Source organism: Xyrauchen texanus, chromosome 32 (genome assembly GCF_025860055.1).
Source record: "Xyrauchen texanus isolate HMW12.3.18 chromosome 32, RBS_HiC_50CHRs, whole genome shotgun sequence".
Taxonomy (NCBI): Eukaryota; Metazoa; Chordata; class Actinopteri; order Cypriniformes; family Catostomidae; genus Xyrauchen; species Xyrauchen texanus.
The window spans coordinates 10277331-10296915 of NC_068307.1; the positions used below are offsets into that span (position 1 = coordinate 10277331).

The 19585-nt window shown below is 39.6% G+C and overlaps 1 protein-coding gene across 1 annotated transcript in view; it reads right to left on the reverse strand.

Annotated features, from left to right (window-relative positions):
* LOC127625856 (forkhead box protein P4-like) overlaps nucleotides 1-19585 on the reverse strand; it is a 157033-nt gene that overhangs the window by 68395 nt on the left and 69053 nt on the right. The window contains 1 exon segment of the mRNA XM_052101269.1: nucleotides 15147-15236. Coding sequence (XP_051957229.1) covers nucleotides 15147-15236 — 90 coding nt within the window.

Below are 19585 nucleotides of genomic sequence, written 5' to 3' on the forward strand. Positions count from 1 at the left end.
AGCGAGCGAAAGAGAGATGTTTTGCTGGATGAGCACCTTGCTGTGAATTATCAAGCCTGAACTTATTTACTATATTTTAAAAACAGAGACAAAAAGCATTCTGTGTGCATGTGTGGATAGAGAACAATAGATAATGGACAGAGATCTGAGATGAGAAGCATAGTCAGTAAATAGTTGGAGGTGCACCATATTCTAATCATCAGTATCAGTGAAGATTTAAATAGGTGCTCATTGCATACATAAGCAGACAAGGCCTTGGAAAACATAGTTTTATTATTTAGTGATAGAACAAAAAAAGGCCTTTATCGAACACATTTTCTGAAGCTTGACCCTAACCCAGGCTCTCACTTGCATCTAGGCTGAGGCTTCGGAGGACATACAGTAAAAAAAAAACTGCCTACAGTTGAATACACTTTAGAAGTGGTCAAACTAAAGTTTTGGTCCTATTTTACTTCAAATTCAAAAGAAATAAACAATATATTCTGTATATAGAAAATTAAGCCTAATTTTAGGGCCATTTTTACATTGTGATATGATGCTTATGACTGTTACACACAATATACACTCTAATTCTCACTACTACAGTGTGAAAATAGATGGTCATTATGATATGCTCATCAAACAATGTGCGAAAAAAACTATTTAAATTTTAAAGTATTTAGACATCATATTAGTACTCTCTTTGTACTGCCTTTCTTTTTCAAAAAAAAAAAATTGTACTTTTTTTACTGTAATATATGAAACAACTATGTTACGGTAATGAGAATCATCATTGAAACAATGGGAAAAGTAAAACGTCCAGATGCATTACGGCAATGAGTAGTTTAGGGTTGTATGTGATTTGAAAATAATGTCACATTGCATCTTAATGATTCTAAATGTAGGCAACATTTTCTTTATGCAAAATAGCATTTAAATTGTTTGTTGTATTTATATAGGGTTATATATGACCTGGACATTTTCCTGACAGGTTTTTGGTAGATTTTGGACCTGACACTAGACAAAATGACCCTTCTGTAAAAGATCAATTAGGCACAGTTATTCATCAACGTGGATAAACTCAAATTGGCCAAATATTGGCATATCTATCGCCCTGGCCAGTATATCAGCTACATATTCAATATGCATATGTTTATACTGGATATAACTACACTTCAGTATCTTATTGTCTATACATATGTGTGTATGTATACGTGTCTTGGTATCTATTGAGTAGCTGGTGTAAGCGTAAATAATATCAGGGCTTATGCTACTGTAACCTGTCTGTGTGTGTGTGTGTGTGTGTGTGTGTGTGTGTGTGTGTGTGTGTGTGTGTGCGTGTGTGCGTGTGCGTGCGTGGTGCTTTTTTTTATCTCTGCTGATGGTAGAGTGAAGCAGGAAACTCGATGACTTCCACCAATCAGTGGCGCCTGCACAGAGCAGCTCTGTGTGTGCCCTGTCATTTATAATAAGTGAACTGAGTGGATCTCACTTTTCTGATCCAATATACACCTCCTTTGACCAGGTGATAGGTAAAACACACATGCGCACACTTTAGAGGTCAATATGTTAAATGGAACCCATCTATAAAACCTCACTGTCACACTCACCAACAACTTCAGGTTCATAAGTGGAGGTTATGAATGTACGTTTATTTGTGTGAGAGTGCTGGGGACAGCGGCATAGCAACCATTACAACTTTTAGGAAATTACACATTATATTTTATTACATTATATAGAGTGGTGGTGGCGTAGTGGGCTAAATCACATATCTGTTAATAAGAAGGTTAATGGTTCGATCCCCACATCCACCACCATTGTGTCCTTGAGCAAGGCACTTAACTCCAGGTTGCTCTTGGGGGTTTGTCCCTGTATAAATGCATGGTTAGTCGCTTTGGATAAAAGAGCCTGCCAAATGCATAAATGTAAATGTAAATGTATTTTAAGAGTTTCAGTCATAGTAAATTACAAATAATACATCAGAAGAAATGTAGTATACAGTATGAAAATTATTATTTACATGACTGTGGAAATGTGATAGATATATGCATTGTCAATGTTACATGCCCTAATTAATATTCATAGGCCAAGCTGAAAAGGTTTATTATATGTTCCCCACCCACTATACAGTTCGTTCCTCACCCCTGGTTGAGAAGAGCATACTGTATGGCTTGTATTTTATGGGTACCCCCTAAAACCATATCTAAAAGCTTCTGAGACTGTCTACTAATGAGCCAACTTCAGTGGCACCTCTGGTGCCTCCCACCACCATTAAGATTCACCAGCACTGTCCACACGTACCATATAGAGCTTCCCACTACTGACAGGGGTCAGCTTCAATACAGAGAGAGAGACAGAGAGAGAGCAGCAGGGGAGACGGGCATTCGCAGGGAGTGGAGCAGTAATTAGAGGGGCTATTTGAAGAGCGAGTTTAACTGATTAACAAAGAGAGGAGAGGGGAAATGAGGGAGAAAGAGACAGCGAATGGAGAGAGCAAAATAGGGAGAGGGAAAACCAAGGTGTAAGAAGAGCAATGTGTCCCAGAGGATCATAAATGAAGGGGTGAGGACAGAGAATGCGTTCCAATGAGCCTTAATCTGGCTTTTCCATATTTTCACCCTTGATGAACTACAATCGCTCTTTTCAGCCACCCTCCGACACATGTATGATGATGTGAATCTCTTGTGACCCTAAAAACCCAACCTGTGGCCAGACCCCAACATTGTGTGGTTTACAGTATGTCGGGTCTGAACAAAAAAAGTCATTCCACTGCCGAAAGTGTTACAGTATAACACCGCTCATGCTCAGCACAATGTACTGTCAGCCTGCCAAATTACTCACTTTCATTAAACTAAAACCATCCGCTTAAAAGCATTTTGCAGGCAGTTTCACCTGTGCTCCTGGATTCAATCTGATTCCATTAGCGTAGATATACAGTTGAAGACAGAAGTTTAAATAAACTAGGTTGAAGTCATTAAAACACATTTTTTAACCACTCCACAGATTTCATATTAGCAAACTATAGTTTTGGCAAGTCGTTTAGAACATCTACTTTATACATGACACAAGTAATTTTTCCAACAATTGTTTACAGACAGATTGTTTCACTTTTAATTGCTATATCATAATTCCAGTGGGTCAGACCTATACATTAAGTTAACTGTGCCTTTAAGCTGCTTGGAAAATTCCAGAAAATTATGCCAAGTCTTTAGACATTTAGCTTCTGATAGGAGGTGTACTGAATTGGAGGTGTACCTGTAGATGTATTTTAAGGCCTACCTTCAAACACAGTGCCTCTTTGCTTGACATGGGAATATCAAAATAGATCAGCCAAGACCTCAGAAAGAAAATTGTGGATCTCCACAATTGTGGTTCATCATTGGTAGCAATTTCAAAATGCCTGAAGGTACCACGTTCATCTGTTCAAACAATAGTACACAAGTATAAACACCATGGGACCACACAGCCATCATACCGCTCAGGGAGGAGACACATTCTGTCTCCTAGAGATTCATGTAGTTTGGTGCGAAAAGTGCAAATCAATCCCAGAAAAACTGTAAAGGGCCGGAGGAAACAGGTACAAGTATCTATATCCACAGTAAAAGGAGTCCTATATTGACATAACCTGAAAGGCTGCTCAGCAAGGAAGAAGCCACTGCTCCAAAACCGCCATAAAAAAGCCAGACTACAGTTTGCAAGAGCACATGGGGACAAAGATCTTACATTTTGGAGAAAATTTTACTGTTTGGCCATAATGACCACCGTTATGTTTGGAGGAAAAAGGCTGAGGCTTGCAAGCCGAAGAACACCATCCATGAATCCAACCATGAAGCATTGGTTTGGCAGCATCATGTTGTGGGGGTGCTTTGCTGCAGGAAGGACTGGTGCACTTCACAAAATAGATGGCATCATAAGGAAGGAAAATTATGTGGATATATTGAAGCAACATCTCAAGACGTCAGCCAGGAAGTTAAAGCTCTCAAATGGGTCTTCCAAATGGACAATGACCCCAAGAATACCTACAAAGTTGTGGCAAAATGGCTTAACGACAACAAAGTCAAGGTATTGGAGTGGCCATCACAAAGCCCTGAACTCAATCCGAATCCTGAATAGGCCTGTGTGAGCAAGGAGGCCTTCAAACCTGACTATGTTACACCAGATCTGTCTGGAGGAATGGGCCAAAATTCCAGCAACTTATTTTGAGAAGCATGTGGAAGGCTCCCCAAAATGTTTGACCCAAGTTAAAAAAAATTTAAGGCAATGCTACCAAATACTAACAAAGTGTATGTAAACTTCTGACCCACTGGGAATGTGATGAAAGAAATAAAAGCTGAAATAAATTATTCTTTTTACTATTATTCTGACATTTCACATTTGGCTAAGGTGTATGTAAACTTCTGTCTTCAACTGTATGGAGCGTCTCTATGCATTCAGCAATAAGTTGTAACATTTTCTGCTTCAATGAAGTGGCCACTCAAATTATTTGCCATTTAAAAATAGATTTGGTAGTTGTGGTATATCTTTGAAGGTAATCGAAGCTTGATGCACCTGAAGTAAACTAAAATACTCCCAATGGATAAGATAGATCGACACGAAAGATCGATATAAATGGAAGAATATACCCTTTATCTTCATTACCTCCACTCTTTTTTCTGTATTAGCATTTTCAGGAATAATAAAAAAAAGCAGGCAGTGAGTACAAAGGTATAGGGGAGTTCTTCATTTTGGGAAAGGTCAACTTCCCAGTAATGAGCTGTACACTAAATTATGGTATTTAAATAAATGGATGATACTGAATGCATCTCCATTCTCTGGGGATTATTTGGCATTCCATATTACAGGGTAATTATCACATGTAGTGCTGGGGCGTGCACGCACGCACACACACAAACACACACAGGAGCAGGGGAAAAAAGTGGGAGCCTGACGTGAAAGCATATGAAAATATGTTACTAAACTTTGGACAGACATGGCAAATCAACTCCATAAAGCCATAATTGGGACTGTCTGAGTTCTTGAAAGGCTTTTTATAGCTGGAGAGGAATAATATACTCGTCCATATAAAGAAGCAAAATCTGATAAATGGCCCTTAAAGTTGAAGAATTTAGAGAAGAGCACAAAGGTCTAGCGCTTTAAAGACTACGAGGGAACTCGGCTAAGACTTAAGAGTTTGAATTACGACAGAGCGCTGCTCATGCGGAGAGGTGGCCAAAGAATAACTTCAACTATGCAGACAGAGCAGAGTTCCGGTCACCCAAATCTAAGGCCCTGGTTAACACACATACGCACACAGGAAGAGTTTAGTACTTTCAGAAAGCAGAGATGGCAGTGTCAAATTGCAGCTAAGAAATTAACACAACTGTCCCTCTGTGGCGAGCCATATAACATGAGGGTGAATTTACTGGTGAAGCCTCTCTGGTGCACACAAGCTTTAACAAGCCCCTTGGCTAGGTTTGGTGTGTTTAATGGAGAAAGTCGGAGGGATAGAATGTTATAATCAAAATATAAACAGCACAGTCAATCTAAATTATCTGTCTTTGAGCTCACCAGCAGTTCGTGGGGACCCTGGAGTGGGAGGGATAATTGAAAAGGAGACGACTAGAGGAGGCATCACACGCGGGTGCATGCACAACACGTAAGAGGCAACATTCCAGCACTGTTTACCGCCGTCAAAAATAATTACTCACCTCACAGAGTAAGAAGTGGTAGACTGCCTAACCGCAACCTACAATCACACTCTCTAATTCTCTTTTCTCATGCACTGGGGTACCTGCAGTCTGTGCTGATGGCCATTATGATCAGTTCATTCACGGTTGCTCTCATCAGTCTACTGCCCGCGGGCTCAATCCAGTAAACAAGCCGTCACATCTCATTTACACAACAGCACCATTAATCGCCTTGTGAACCAACACCAAGCGCTGGGCCACGAGGTGAGATGGGGACGCCAAGGAAGGGAGGTAGAATGGATCGAAGTAGGGTTTATGGAGACTTGAAAGTGTCCGAGACAGGGCAAACAGGGAGAGCTGGGATGGGGGAAGGATGGACCCAAACAAAGAGGGGAGGGAATGAAAGAACATTACGTTTATATAGCGCTTTTCTGACACTACACTCATAGCGCTTTACACAGTGAACAGGGAACTCTCCTCAATCACCACCAGTGTGCAGCATCCACCTGGATGATGCAACAGCAGTCATAGTGCGCCAGTTCGCTCACCACACACCAGCTATTGGTGGAGAGGAGAAAGTGGAGTGATAGAGCCAATTAATGGATGGGTATTATTAGGAAGCCATGATTGATAAGGGCCAATGGGGGGAATTTGGCCAGGACACAAGGGTTACACCCATACTCTTTTCGAGAAGTTTTATTTAATGAACACGGAGAGTCAGGACCTCGGTTTAACGTCTCATCTGAAGGACGGAAGGGGGAGCTCATACATTAAGAGGGGAATTTCTAAGATTGTACCAGAGGAAAAGGGGCTGAATGGACAATCTGGCATCGAAAATAAAAAGCTTGGATATGGACAGAAATGGCTTGCAGGTACAACCCAAGACCCAAAGTTCTGTCTTTCTCTTATTCTTAATTTGTTATGACATCTTAAGTGGTATCCAAATGGTTGCAGGTTTGAACCCAAGGAGCGATACGTGGGCTTTTACCATTGTGTCCAAGACACTCAACCCCAGGTTACTCCTTGAGGATTGTCCCTGTAATAAGTGTACTTACTATAAGTTGCATCACTAAAAACATCTCCTAAGTGACTACTTTTATTTTATGGCTTCCTGGAATATATGTGTAGAGCCGCGGAGGGCGGGGGCGGGCTGGAACAATGCACTCCCGGTCCCCAATCAGCCTGATAGGGGCGCGCGAGGGATAAAGGCGGCCGGTGACGGTTCGAGAGAGAATGACATGCAGCTGCTCTGTGTTTATGTTTGTGTGTCTTTCATTAAACTATTATTTATATTGTCAAGCCGGTTCTCGCCTCCTCCTTGCTCATTAACAGATTTACAATATGATTCTGAATAGTTAATTGGAGTATTCTGAGGTGAAATATTTCTGTGTAATACCACAGACTACATGGACTGTCCATTGTCCCAAGCAACAGATTTCATACATAGCTGTGCTAGTTTCATGTCTCTCATATCACTCTGTTGCAGTCTTATGGAAGCTACTGTGAAACTTCTCATAACTTATTCCCCAAATTCCCCCCACTGGCCCTTATTTCACATGGCCTCCTAATAATCCCCATTCCTGAATTGGCTACATCACTCTGCTCTTCTCTCAATCAATAGTTGGTATGTGGTGAGCGTACTGGCACACTATGGCTTCCGAAGCATCATCCAGGTGGATGCTGCACACTGGTGGTGGTTGAGGAGATTCCCCCAATACTATGTAAAGCACTATAAGAGCCTAGAAAAGCGCTATATAAATGTAAGAAATTATTATTTGTATTACTTTTTTGACAAAAAATTAATTTGATTACAGTAACGAATTATTTTGTAATAAGATTACATCCAACACCGGACCAATGAAGTGTTTTGTGATGTTACCTCGCTACCTGTTGGAAAATGTAGCTCGTTACTGGTAAAATTAAAATTAAAATGAATATTTGTCAAGTTAGTGGCATTTTTGTGTTTTGTAAGTAGCTGTTGTTATTAGCGATCTCAAAGCTCTCGACCAAGTTTGTTTTTGTGGTAACAACTGGCTGCCTGTACATTATTCCCTTACATTTTGCGTTGTGTTGTTGCTAACTGTTAGCAGTGCTGGGATACATTTACATTTACATTTATGCATTTGCCAGACGCTTTTATCCAAAGCGACTTACAGTGCAATTATTACAGGGACAATCCCCCCGGAACAACCTGGAGTTAAGTGCCTGCTCAAGGACACAATGGTGGTGGCCGTGGGGTTCGAACCAGGGACCCTCTGATTAACAGCCCTGTGCTTTAGCCACAACGCATCTTAATTGTAGTTTTTTCTTTTCCATCTCATTTTATCTCCACCACCTCCTACTATCTGGTTTGAAGCACCAAACTGCTACATACTTGTTCTATTGTTTTCCTTCCCACATCATGCTAAAGCATAATGTGTTTATAAACACATGAACAGGAGTACAAAATGCCTCCACTGTTTCACTAGAATAACTCCCTTTTAATCCTGACAGAAGGGGCAGGGGTCACATTTTTCAGGTGGAACCGATAAGGGAAGACAGGTAGGTTAGCATAAGGGGGGGTTAGCTTTTAAATAATCGAACCGCCACCATCAAAAAGCCTGGAAGATATTAGCCTGCATGTGGAGAGTGAAGGGTCACTATTGAGGGGGAAGCGACGCTAAAGAGGCCTGTCATTTTAATAACAGGCCCGCTGAAAGGCTGCAGGCGCTATTACCAGGTGGCTCTGTGATGATGTCTTCCAGGCAATAGAGGAGCAGAATAGAGCCACCTTTTCACAGGCTAATTTGTCCCAGAATTATATAAAACCCCCACTCCCGCCCGTATACCCCAGCACTGCCAAGTTAGCCCCATTACCTCCCACAGGTATTTATCATATCTTTGTTCTTATACATGGTGGTGTGGGTGCTTTTGTTTGGGATGGCTTGTCGGGGTGTGTGTGTGTGTGTGTGAGCAGGGGTAATAAAAGCTAGCCACTGGGGGCTGCAGGGCTGATCGACTCTAAAGACGCAGAATTCTGAGCTGTCACTTGCTTATTTTCACCAAGTTTAGAGCTTGAGGCAGCACCGCGTCAGGGGACTGCTTTCCCTGACAGTATTCGGACAGCATTCGGACAAATGAAAATCTGCCGTTGCACGAGTGCCCTGAGTCGGACAAGTTCAAGTGGAAAATCCCCCCACCACTCCCCCTTCCACATCCCTCTTCCATTAGTCCCCCGCTTTCTGTGAACGTCCCTCTCTCACACACACACACAGCCACTCATACACACACACATCTGTGCCTCTATCTAACGCCTCACTGCCCCAGAATAAAAATGACAACAAATTTCCAGTGGAACACTACAGAGGAGATGACTGGGGTGCGGAAATATAAAAGCCCATTATCGACCGCGTTCATTACACTTTTCACTCATGTTTCACATCAAAAAATTGACTTTTACACTCCACTGCCCAAACCAAAACTCTGAAACGGCCACTGCGGCCCTGGGTATTTCTCCACTTGCCATTGCAGTCTCTTTCTCTCTCTCTCTCTTTCCTCAATCTTCCTTACCCTCTCTTTCCCCCTCTCTTTAAACAGTCTCTTGAAAAAGTGCCAACTGAGCATTTCCACTTAATGGACAAAACAGAGAGTTTTCAAAAACAAAGATTCAAGAAAGTGATCAATGCAACAGCGATAATCTTTTTTTCCCCGTGATCTGAGGTGTCGATATAAGAGTGTTTAAAAAAACAGCAAAGACTCTTCCCAATACCTGCTCTTAAGTGGCCATTTGCATGATAACAAAATGTATTGCGCTTTACCAGGTTAAAGAACAAAAACAAGAGGCAAATTCTAATTGGGGTCAAAGGACTTTTAAAGTTCATGTTGTGAAAATGAGTCTAAAGTGCATGACCAAAGACACACACACACACAGAGGTGGAGGGTCCCAGCTGGCGTCACCCATCTCTCCATTGGATCATGTGAATGTGGTGTTCCCTTCACACAGTGCTACCATGGCAACGCAGCCACTCTATCAATGCTCAAGAGAAGGAAACTAATTAGCATGTCTCTAATGAGTCTTTTCATTTTTTTTTTTAATTAAACGAGGTCTCAATAATACATGAAAAGAGGACACTTCTTCTTTTCAATTACCAACAGAGATGGGACTGGAGCCACGTGTGTGTGTGTGTTTGTGCATGTGAGTCCAAATGTAAAATGGGTCCACATAGCCATGGTGATGACGCATGGCATGCTAGGCATCACATACACACAGAAAAACACTTTTTTTTGTAAAAAAAAAATGTAGGTTTAATTATGTTGATAAATGCCTTTAAAATCAAATACAAAATCAAATCAAAATAATCTGTAACCCACAAAAATGTATATTCCTTAGTATATATAAAACAAAATAAGGAATATTCCGGGTTCAATACATGTTAAGCTCAATCGACAGCATTTGTGGCATAATGTTGATTACCCCCCCAAAAAATAAAATATAAAATAAATTTGATTGTGATTTGTGTAAGTGCTTTTCTTTAAAAAAGCACTTACAATGGAAGTGAATGGGGGCCAATCCATAATTTGTTTATATATATATATATATATATATATATATATATATATATATATATATATATATATATATATTTATCAAATAATAAGTTTTAACAGAAGACTTAATGTAAGTGCTTTTATAAAATTTTAACATCTCTTCCTTTAAACCCTGCAAAAATTAGCCCCATTCACTTCTATTTTAAGTGCCTCACTGTAACCTTGATTTTTTTTTTTCTCAAAATATTTTTTGTGTTAATCAACATCATGCCACAAATGCTGTTGATTAAGCTTAACTTGAATATTCCTTTAAATAACCCTTTCTCAGTTTTAAAGATGTAAAATATACAAGCGTTTAAATGAACTAATACTTGCCTTGGCCTAAAACTCGCTTATTGACAAAACTCTGTCTTGCACAGATTGACCCACCGAAAAACAAGACTATACATACATAAGAAACAATCTGTGACTATTGAGAGAAAGTAAAAATGAGAATGCGTGATGGACAAACAAAGCATTTTAGGGAGGAACAGGGCCATGGTTCTGGAAGATTCAGACAAAAACCTCTGTAATGTTAAACTTCTGCCTCCTTTGGCAATGATAAAGGGGAAAATCTAATTATCAAGCACCAAAAAGATTTCATTGATTGTAAGGCCATCAGCCATTTTCTGTCAAGTCTCTTCTCTGAGCACAAATGACTCGATTAGATGACTTGGCCTGCACTCCCTGCCATTGGACAAATGCTTCAAACACCCTCCTAAAACGGCTTTTCAGAAAAAAATAAAATGCCTTTAAAATAAAACTAAGAATGGTATGGATCGTGCTGACAAAGTAGCTTATTTCAGCCTAAGATGGTTTGCAGGTCTTACCTGGTCTTCCAGCCTCATCAGCCTGGTTTTAGAGGGGTTTGGGGCACCTGTTAGCTGGTTGTGCTGAGAAACCAGCTTAAACCAACCAAAAATAATTAAAACATTTTAGGCATCTTAAGCTGTTTTTAAGCCTTAAAGAGCTACAACCTGTCATTATAAACATCTAGCCTTTCAAAAAAAAAAAAAAATTAAAAAGAAATCTAAATGTACACATCTGAGCTATATACTGTACACCTACCACTTTCTTTCCATGAGTCAGAAATAACAGAAGCAAACACTACTCAGGAACATGCACAAGAACAAGGAGAGGTTTGCACTCTGAATAGAGTCTTGAAACACCATGTAGAGAATGGGAACGTACAGATACTGCGAGTGAGGGGAAGGTCGGGGCTGAGGGTGGATGCCTTGGGGCGGTGGATGTGGCTCTGACACTCCCTCTCATCAGCATGCTGGCTGGCCTTGTGCTACACTGAGCTGGGTAGGCGGCTTGAATTTTCCCCCTTCATGTCTCACTGGAAGCTCAGGCAGCCAGCAAACAGAGAGTCTCAAGTGGATCTTGACCGAGTGTCATGGGTGGAGAGAGGTCAGTGTATATACCATTGGGTTCATTGAAAAAAATCAAATCACGGTGGATGCATACTGTTTATAGCATATTTATAAGGTGTTGCAAGAGGAATGGGAGATTATCAGCTGGAACCCACCGCCATATATAGTATTCAAGGGATAGTTAACACAAAAATGACAATTCTCATCATTTCAAACCCTTATGACTTTCTTCCATTGAAAATACAAATATAGATTTTAGAAAGGATTTTCGCCTCAGTCACCAACTATCAACCAACTATCTGATTACATTCATGGCATCCTTTTCTATAGGTTGCGTAATACATTTTTGGTTAACTATCCCTTAAAAGAGTCTAGATTTTAAAATGTTCTGAAGCAAGTACTGAAGCAAGCATTTTCCACCAGACAAAAATCTTAAGCTAAAAATCTTCATAAAATAACCTCTGCTCAACAAGCTGCACAATTCGAGATTAATAACGTTTAATACTCTGGTTTAGAGGTTTGTTCAGGTCCCTAACCATAAATATGAGCAATAGTTATAGTGGTGTGCCTTAGCAAGCACTACAAATTAAACAAGAAAGAAGCTAAAGCTGTTCAATAGAGCCACATTATCATCGAAAGATCTATCGACTTGACTCCAAACAACTTTGAACTCTAAAAATGTGCTTTTAAACACAAGCAGTCCAACATCTGAAAGGGCTCTGCTAAAAACCTTTAGTTTCCTGGCATTTTCCTCTTGATTTGTCTTTAGCTCGACAAGCATACTGATGCAAACTTCAACCCAGGGTTCAATCTAATTAGTGTGGTTTGTTAATTAAATGAGTGCGCCACTAACGAGGTAACCTGCTGTTCCTTGATAATGTTAATTACCCTGAAGGGAAAACCTCTCAACATGGCCATTTAAACTGTCAGCTAGCATTCCTCCAAGATTATTGATGATTTGAAAAACTCTGGATGGCTCTCATGGGGGTGTCCTTCACTCACTCGTCCACCTGCACTCTCCATGTTTAACTTCCATGCTCGTATTGACTACATCCGCCCCTCTCTTCCTGTTCCTGATTAAAGGTGGTCTCTTCTGTCTACATCTCTCCCTGTACCTCCAGCCCTATCAGACTAAATATGAAGTGCATCCTAATCTGTGCCTAAACGGCAGTCTGTGTTAGCCACACAACTGTCTGTATGTGCATACACAGGAAGGAAGCATGTTTCATGACTGTGATATCAAAGCTTTACTCTGGTCTAAACACGTGAGTGTGTCTTGTCACATTTGACGGCTGTGTTAAAGTTGGCAGTCATCACCACTGCCCCAATTCAACATGGCAGGTCTGAAGACTGGATTTCTCTCCGACAGTAAATACCCAGACAACACATATTTACAACATGCATACAAATTCTTTAATGCACAAAATATGTCTACTCTGTAAAAGTGGTAACATGCTATTTTTACGTAACATATCTATTTCTAATTGATCTAACCCTTAAAAATGACTTCTGTTGGTGTAACACATTGTTTTCAGGTTGTATTTAGGTTAATTAAGTCATATTAAACAATATTTTTGACTTGAATTTTAACAGTTCATTAAGATGTTATAACACGAAGCACATGTTTCCATTTGTAAACAGGAACTGGTGTTTAAAATCTATTAATCTGACCTCAAAGAAGAACGACATAGCAGAATGACTCAAATATAATTAGATGGTATCATTTTCTATGAAGCCCGTATTTATAATGCATTGTAAAGTCATTATAAGGCATTCATGATGTATCATAATGCATCTTATGTTAAAACTTCTCATAAATAATTGTAACTACTGTTATAATCCATTATAACACTTCTGCATAGGTATACCTAATAGAGTATAATGCATTATGACTCAATAAACATCTAATTTTATCCTGTAATTTAATATACAGTATATATTAGGTATTAACAGTAAAGGATTGATGTGATCGTAAACCATAAGTAGTTTTGAACTGCTTTAAGTTACAAATGCAATGTCTTCTTATATACAGTCATAACATAAAGTTGTTATATTCCTATACAATACAAGTCAAGCTTATACAGTATAATGGAATTTATAAAACAACACACAGTGCACAGGAAAAGTTTTAAATGCATTTATTGTCTAAGAAGACATTGCTTTTGTCACTTAAAGGTGTTATATGTAATAATTTTACTGTACTAAATCATAAAATGACCATAATATGTCATTAGAGAATTAGGAAACATGCAAAGTTGAAATACTGGCTTCTCCGAAAACAATGCTACAGCCAGTATATTCTACATTGAAGTTTCCATTCCAGGCCGGACTTTCTGTTTATGTTTTGGCCTGTGTGATCCCACCCACTGCCCACACACCAATAGTATTTCAACAAGATTGCCAGATTTGAACAAGTTTGCAGGCAAACAACACTGCATGCTGCAGTCATGGAAGCCAGCAAACAAACTGGATCAGAGATAACAGATTCCACCCGACCTAAAAAGCCTTGCCATCCATCTAAATATCAACCACGACCAGAGGCGTAGCAAAACAAGGATAAATACTGGAGATGCCTTTGGAAGATGGAGACAGCTTAAAGCTCAGAAATCCTTTAAAACGGATGCTGAGTTGGCTAATTTGCATGTCAACATTCTAGCAGCACACATGAGCTTTGAGTCTGGGGTGGGGCAGACAACTCTCCAATATTTTAAATTTGGATTGCAGTACCCATTTCAAATGCTTGCTGTCAATATTACATATAGCACCTTTAATCAGACCTAATATATATATACAATACAAATTTATATAAAACATTATAACGTCTACAGATTTTTGGTCAAAATTTGATGTTGGTCATGTTATAATGCATTTTAATCTAACGTATAACTATGAATAGATAAGTATTAGAATTGTGGTTACAATTATTTATGAGAAGTTACAACATATTATATGAGACTTTACGAATGTATTATAATGCATTTATTATGCCTTTACAATGCATTATAAATATGGGCTTCATAGAAAGTGTTACCAAAGTAACGTATTATATGTTATCAGCTGTATGCTAAAGCTGTCTTCAGAAAAACAAGAAAAAACATATGTTTAGTCAGAAAGCCAATGCAAAAAGGCCTGTACACACTCACACCAAGTCAACATGATATTGATCCTGGGGATAAAAAGTCTAAAGGATATCTGATGGAATTACTGGGCCTCAGAACAATAAAAACTAAATAAAACAATGGATAACCACAATATGATACTTCAGATTTAGAGTGAAGGAATTATGCATGTTTTTCATGTCAGAAAATGTGGACCATAACTGTGGGCCAGAAACCTGCTTAATAAAGGGGCTAAACTATATCTTAATGAAAATCTAAAAATGCAAAAAGGTTTCTGTAATCTTAGGCAAGAATAGGCAAGAAGGGCAAGAATACAACCAAATATTTAATATTGGGGTACATTTTTCACAATTGGTAAATTAAAACCCCATTTCAATAATCAACTAATTTCAATATTGAATTCTCTACAATGGCTGTGTGCGTTTTTGGCTTCCTTATACCTGTACAGGGCTTTGTTTGACCTCGTTGCTGCTAGGGGAGTTTAGTCCAGTGGCTTGCTGGAGGATGAACTGGCGTGCTGCCTGGAGGGCCTGTGGACACAGAGAGAGGGAAAGAGAGAGAGAACACAGTGGTGAGCACTACGCACACATGCACACTTTTGCATTTCTTCAAAATCACTTAGCACTACAGTACACTGTGAGACCTCCCTATTTGACCATTCCTATTAGTGACTGAGTGTGTGGGGGCCCTTCCTAACCTTAGGGCTTGAAAGGGGCCATATATACTCTCTTATCAGAGAAGAGAGAGACAATGCAAAATTGTCATTCTTTCCCTGTAACTCTCCCAGTACTCCCTTAGATCATCTGTCTACTATGCCACCTGCTGTAAGGTCCATTTCAGATCATGCAGCCACAGTCCAGTACCTCATGAACAGATGACACCAGTATTTGTCCAGACGGAGGAATTCCAGTGCCTCTGTTTTTGATTGCACCCGCACAGGGTCTGTGGTTCAATAGCAAGCATAGCTTTCAAAACAAAAACACCAGGCAACAGTAAATCAGTTGAGCAAACAGCGTTTTGAGGAGTGCCATCAGGATGCACATTTGCTTCCTGGCCCTGAAGAGAGAGAGGAAGGCTACATAGTAAATATTGATTCATAAAAATATGGAGGGGGGTGAGGAGCCCTTTTTAAGATGGAAAAAAAGAGAAAAAAAAATATGACACCAAACATAAATTCTCAGAGTTGCACACTGATGCATATGCTAAATGAAGAAGGGCCTAAAATGTAAACTCTGCAAGTTATACATGCTTCAAGCTCACTTGTCCTTTGAAAAACTCAGGTTGAAGGCAACTCTATATGGAAAACATTTGAAAGGATTAACTGTGATTAAAGGGATTGTTCACCCAAAATTTAAATTAGCTCATCATTTATTCACGTTGTTCCAAACCTACAAGCATACAGTGAACACGGGCTTTCAAAATACAAAAAAACACCAGAAAAGCAGTTCATATGACTCATTTGCTTTATTTCAAGTCTTTTAAATGTATGTGCCTTCAATTTCAGTCATTATTCACTGGTAATCTGCCCCTCACCGCAGCTCTTAAATCTCATTTGCACATTCAAACTTGACGCTTCATGATCAGTTACACGACATCAAGATCTAATGGTGTCAAACCTGGCGTGACTCCATAAGACTTGGAATGTAGTACACAAGTTGCATGGACTACTTTTATGGTGCTTTTTGGTCCATTTTGGAGCTTGACAGACCACGGTCACAGTATGATTAAAATTGTTTGGATGGAAGTGCCAATATTGTTTAAAATGCATCCCTTTGTGTTACACAGATGAAAAGAAGATACACAGGTTTGGAACTGCATTAGGGTGAGTATTTTTATTTTTGCAATACTATTCCTTTAAAACATTTGATCATTTAGCACGAATCTAGTAGTACACTGTTAGAGCTAATAGCCATTATATCAATTGCAGAGTACTTATGAGCTAAATGTGTGGGAGAGTGTATTGTAAAGCCCAGTCTAGCACCCTCTATATAAATGGTGGCAATCCATTTAAAAGAGATATCTCTCTCTCTCTCTCTCTCTCTCTCTTTTTTTTTTTAAGAGGGGTTGGTGGGTTTTTAAAAAAGCGGGGTCCGAAAAAAGGCAAGAGGCCCCCTATACAATCGGCACATGAGAGAGTACATGCAGTGGTTGGTGTGATGAAAACTATCTGCATCAATAACACTTGCTACTTTGCTGAGGTCGCAATTGAGTGGAGTGCGCACACACGCTCACTAACGCATGAACGTGCCTTGTAGGAACCCCCTTTCCATCAGTGCACATGACCTTAGCAGAGGGCTGGATAAGCTAAAGTGACCGGTGGCACCTCCCAGCTATGACTAGTTCTGAGACTACACACTCTACTTGAGGCATGTGGTGTAAATTACTTTGCACAGACGCACACACACACACATACACACATAACACACACACATCAGAGACAGCTAAACCAGATGTTTATCTGGCAACAATGATAAACACTTTTAACAAAAACTACTGCACTGATTACCACTTTAAAAAAAAACAAAAAAAAAACATATTCAATTTTAATAAACGGCACGATTATTTTGAGCTAATGCTTGTTAAATTGCAGCCATTTAGCACATGTTCAATCCAAAATAACTTACAGTGGAGTAATTTTATAGACAGTCCTTCTAGAAAAATTAGTTTAATTGCATTGTTCAAAGGTTTAATGGTGATAACAGTAATTTTGCAGTGACTTGGTCAGCCGTAAATAGTATCACCCCTAAATTTGTGTTGCAAGCCCAGCTCCTTAACTATTAAGACATTTGTGAACCCATGGCAGTTTGCAAAATAACTGCAGGGGTTTTGTGGGATTGAAACAATAATTATGCATTTAAAATGTTTTTTTTTTTTTTAAATAACAATTTAAAAGAAATAATAATAATAATAATGAAAAATGTTTTTTTATGAAAATATTCAAAAGAACACTTAAATTATATTATAAAATATTAAATACTATATTTGATATTATTATAATATATATATTTATTAATTATATATACACTTACAATTAATTATAAATAAATGTATTATTCAAATAAATATTTTGCTATGCTAAATAATACAAATTGTAATAAATATAAAACTAATATATATATATATATATATATATATATATATATATATATATATATATATATATATATATTTTTTATTAAATATAAAATTATACATGCCCTATAGAATATATAATTTTATATTCAATAAAAAAGGTTAGCATTATTTAAAATGTCAGGATGTAAATATTTTAGGTCTATAGGTTCACCTGACAACAAAGTTTGGGAACCTATGTATTAGGCTATAACCATCTCAGGCCCAGTCTATCTCTTGATCATTCTTGGACAGTTTACTTATGTTAACATGTTAATGAAAATAACCAGCGAATGATGGGTGGTCACCAGGGCTGGTCTTAATCAGGATATACTGAGTTAAGAAGCGGGGCCAGAGGTTGGCAACACTAAACATGCCCAGAATGAGCGAACAGTGATACAGCATCTGGGGCAGCGACTGGGGAGAGGCTCCGTTCTCAGGCTTGTGAAGCTATCGAGTCTGACTTGCCAACTGTATTGCTTTCACAAATAGTGGAGGTTTAAAAAGATTTTGAATATAGACAGCAAAAAAAAAAAAAAAAAAAAAAGAAAAGTTTTATAACTTCCATCCACCAAACAAGTTGGGGAGCGAAAACACATTTGTATATCCAACAGGAACACAAGTTCCTTCTTTCTTCTCCTCGCTTACCTACTTTCATCTCTTCTCTCTGTTCTTCTCTCTCTCTCTCTTTCTCCCCCCCATCCAAAGCCTTGTGGCATTCACTAGTGAGTGCTGCACCTTTAAAGAAAATATGAGGGAGGCCACGGCTGGTCGGGCCAAACAACAGTTCCATTGTGCTGTTGAGTTAGACAGGTTTTATTGCAGTGCAGGGCGGGCAGTTGGGTGGGTGGATGAGCGAGCAAGAGAGAGAGAGAGGGAGAGAGAGAGTGAAGGGAAAGGGGGGGGTGAAGAGGTCAGAGCCCAGCTTGGCGGCCAGAGCAACACAGTGTGTGAGTTCTTCTGACTTGTCATCGCACCCCCCCGTAAATCAACACTCCTGACATCGCCTTTAATAACAGAGCATTTTTTAATTCAGCAGGGTCATGGGGGGGTGGGGGGTAGGTGTTGGTGTAGGGTGGTCGGAGGGGTGTAGGGGAGATTTTGGAGGGGGGGGGGGGGGGTGGCTCTCTCATCTTTCACTCTTCCCTCTTTAACAGGCTTCAGAAAAAATGGCTGACAACTGGGTTCCTTTTCTTTCTGCAGGATAGCGAGGGAGCGTGGTCGTGGGAGGGGGTCTTCGGGTGAGGGTCCATTATGGGAAAATAACAGGGAAGAATTAATTTTGGCATACACACATAGTAAGACTCTCTCCCTCTCACAAAGTTGTGACAGTTGTGTCTGAATGCACAGACATGCCTACGTCCAATAATAATACGCCACATGAAACTCTCAGCTTCCTCTGGACGGTCGATCCAAAACGCGGTAAAACACACAAACAGGGGTGATTGCGCGCCTCTTTCCTGGATATCCCAGCTTCTATTCATTATGCTCAGGTTCCTTAAGTAAACAAGACTGGGAGGTGATGAATCGGAGCCCTAATCCGCCTGTGTTTGTGGGAGTGAGAATGAGGGAGAGGGCAGATCGCAGGGTGCTCGCTTTCTCCTTTCTCTCTCCTGTAAATCTAAACAGTGAAGTCGGCTCCTCCGCGGACAGGTGGGCACCATATGCTGGAATGATCCATCATCGCTGACAGAGAACCATTGTTGATGCCTGCAACATCCCCCCACAAATGCCCCCGTAGAAAAATAGAGCCCCAGCCCATGGTGGG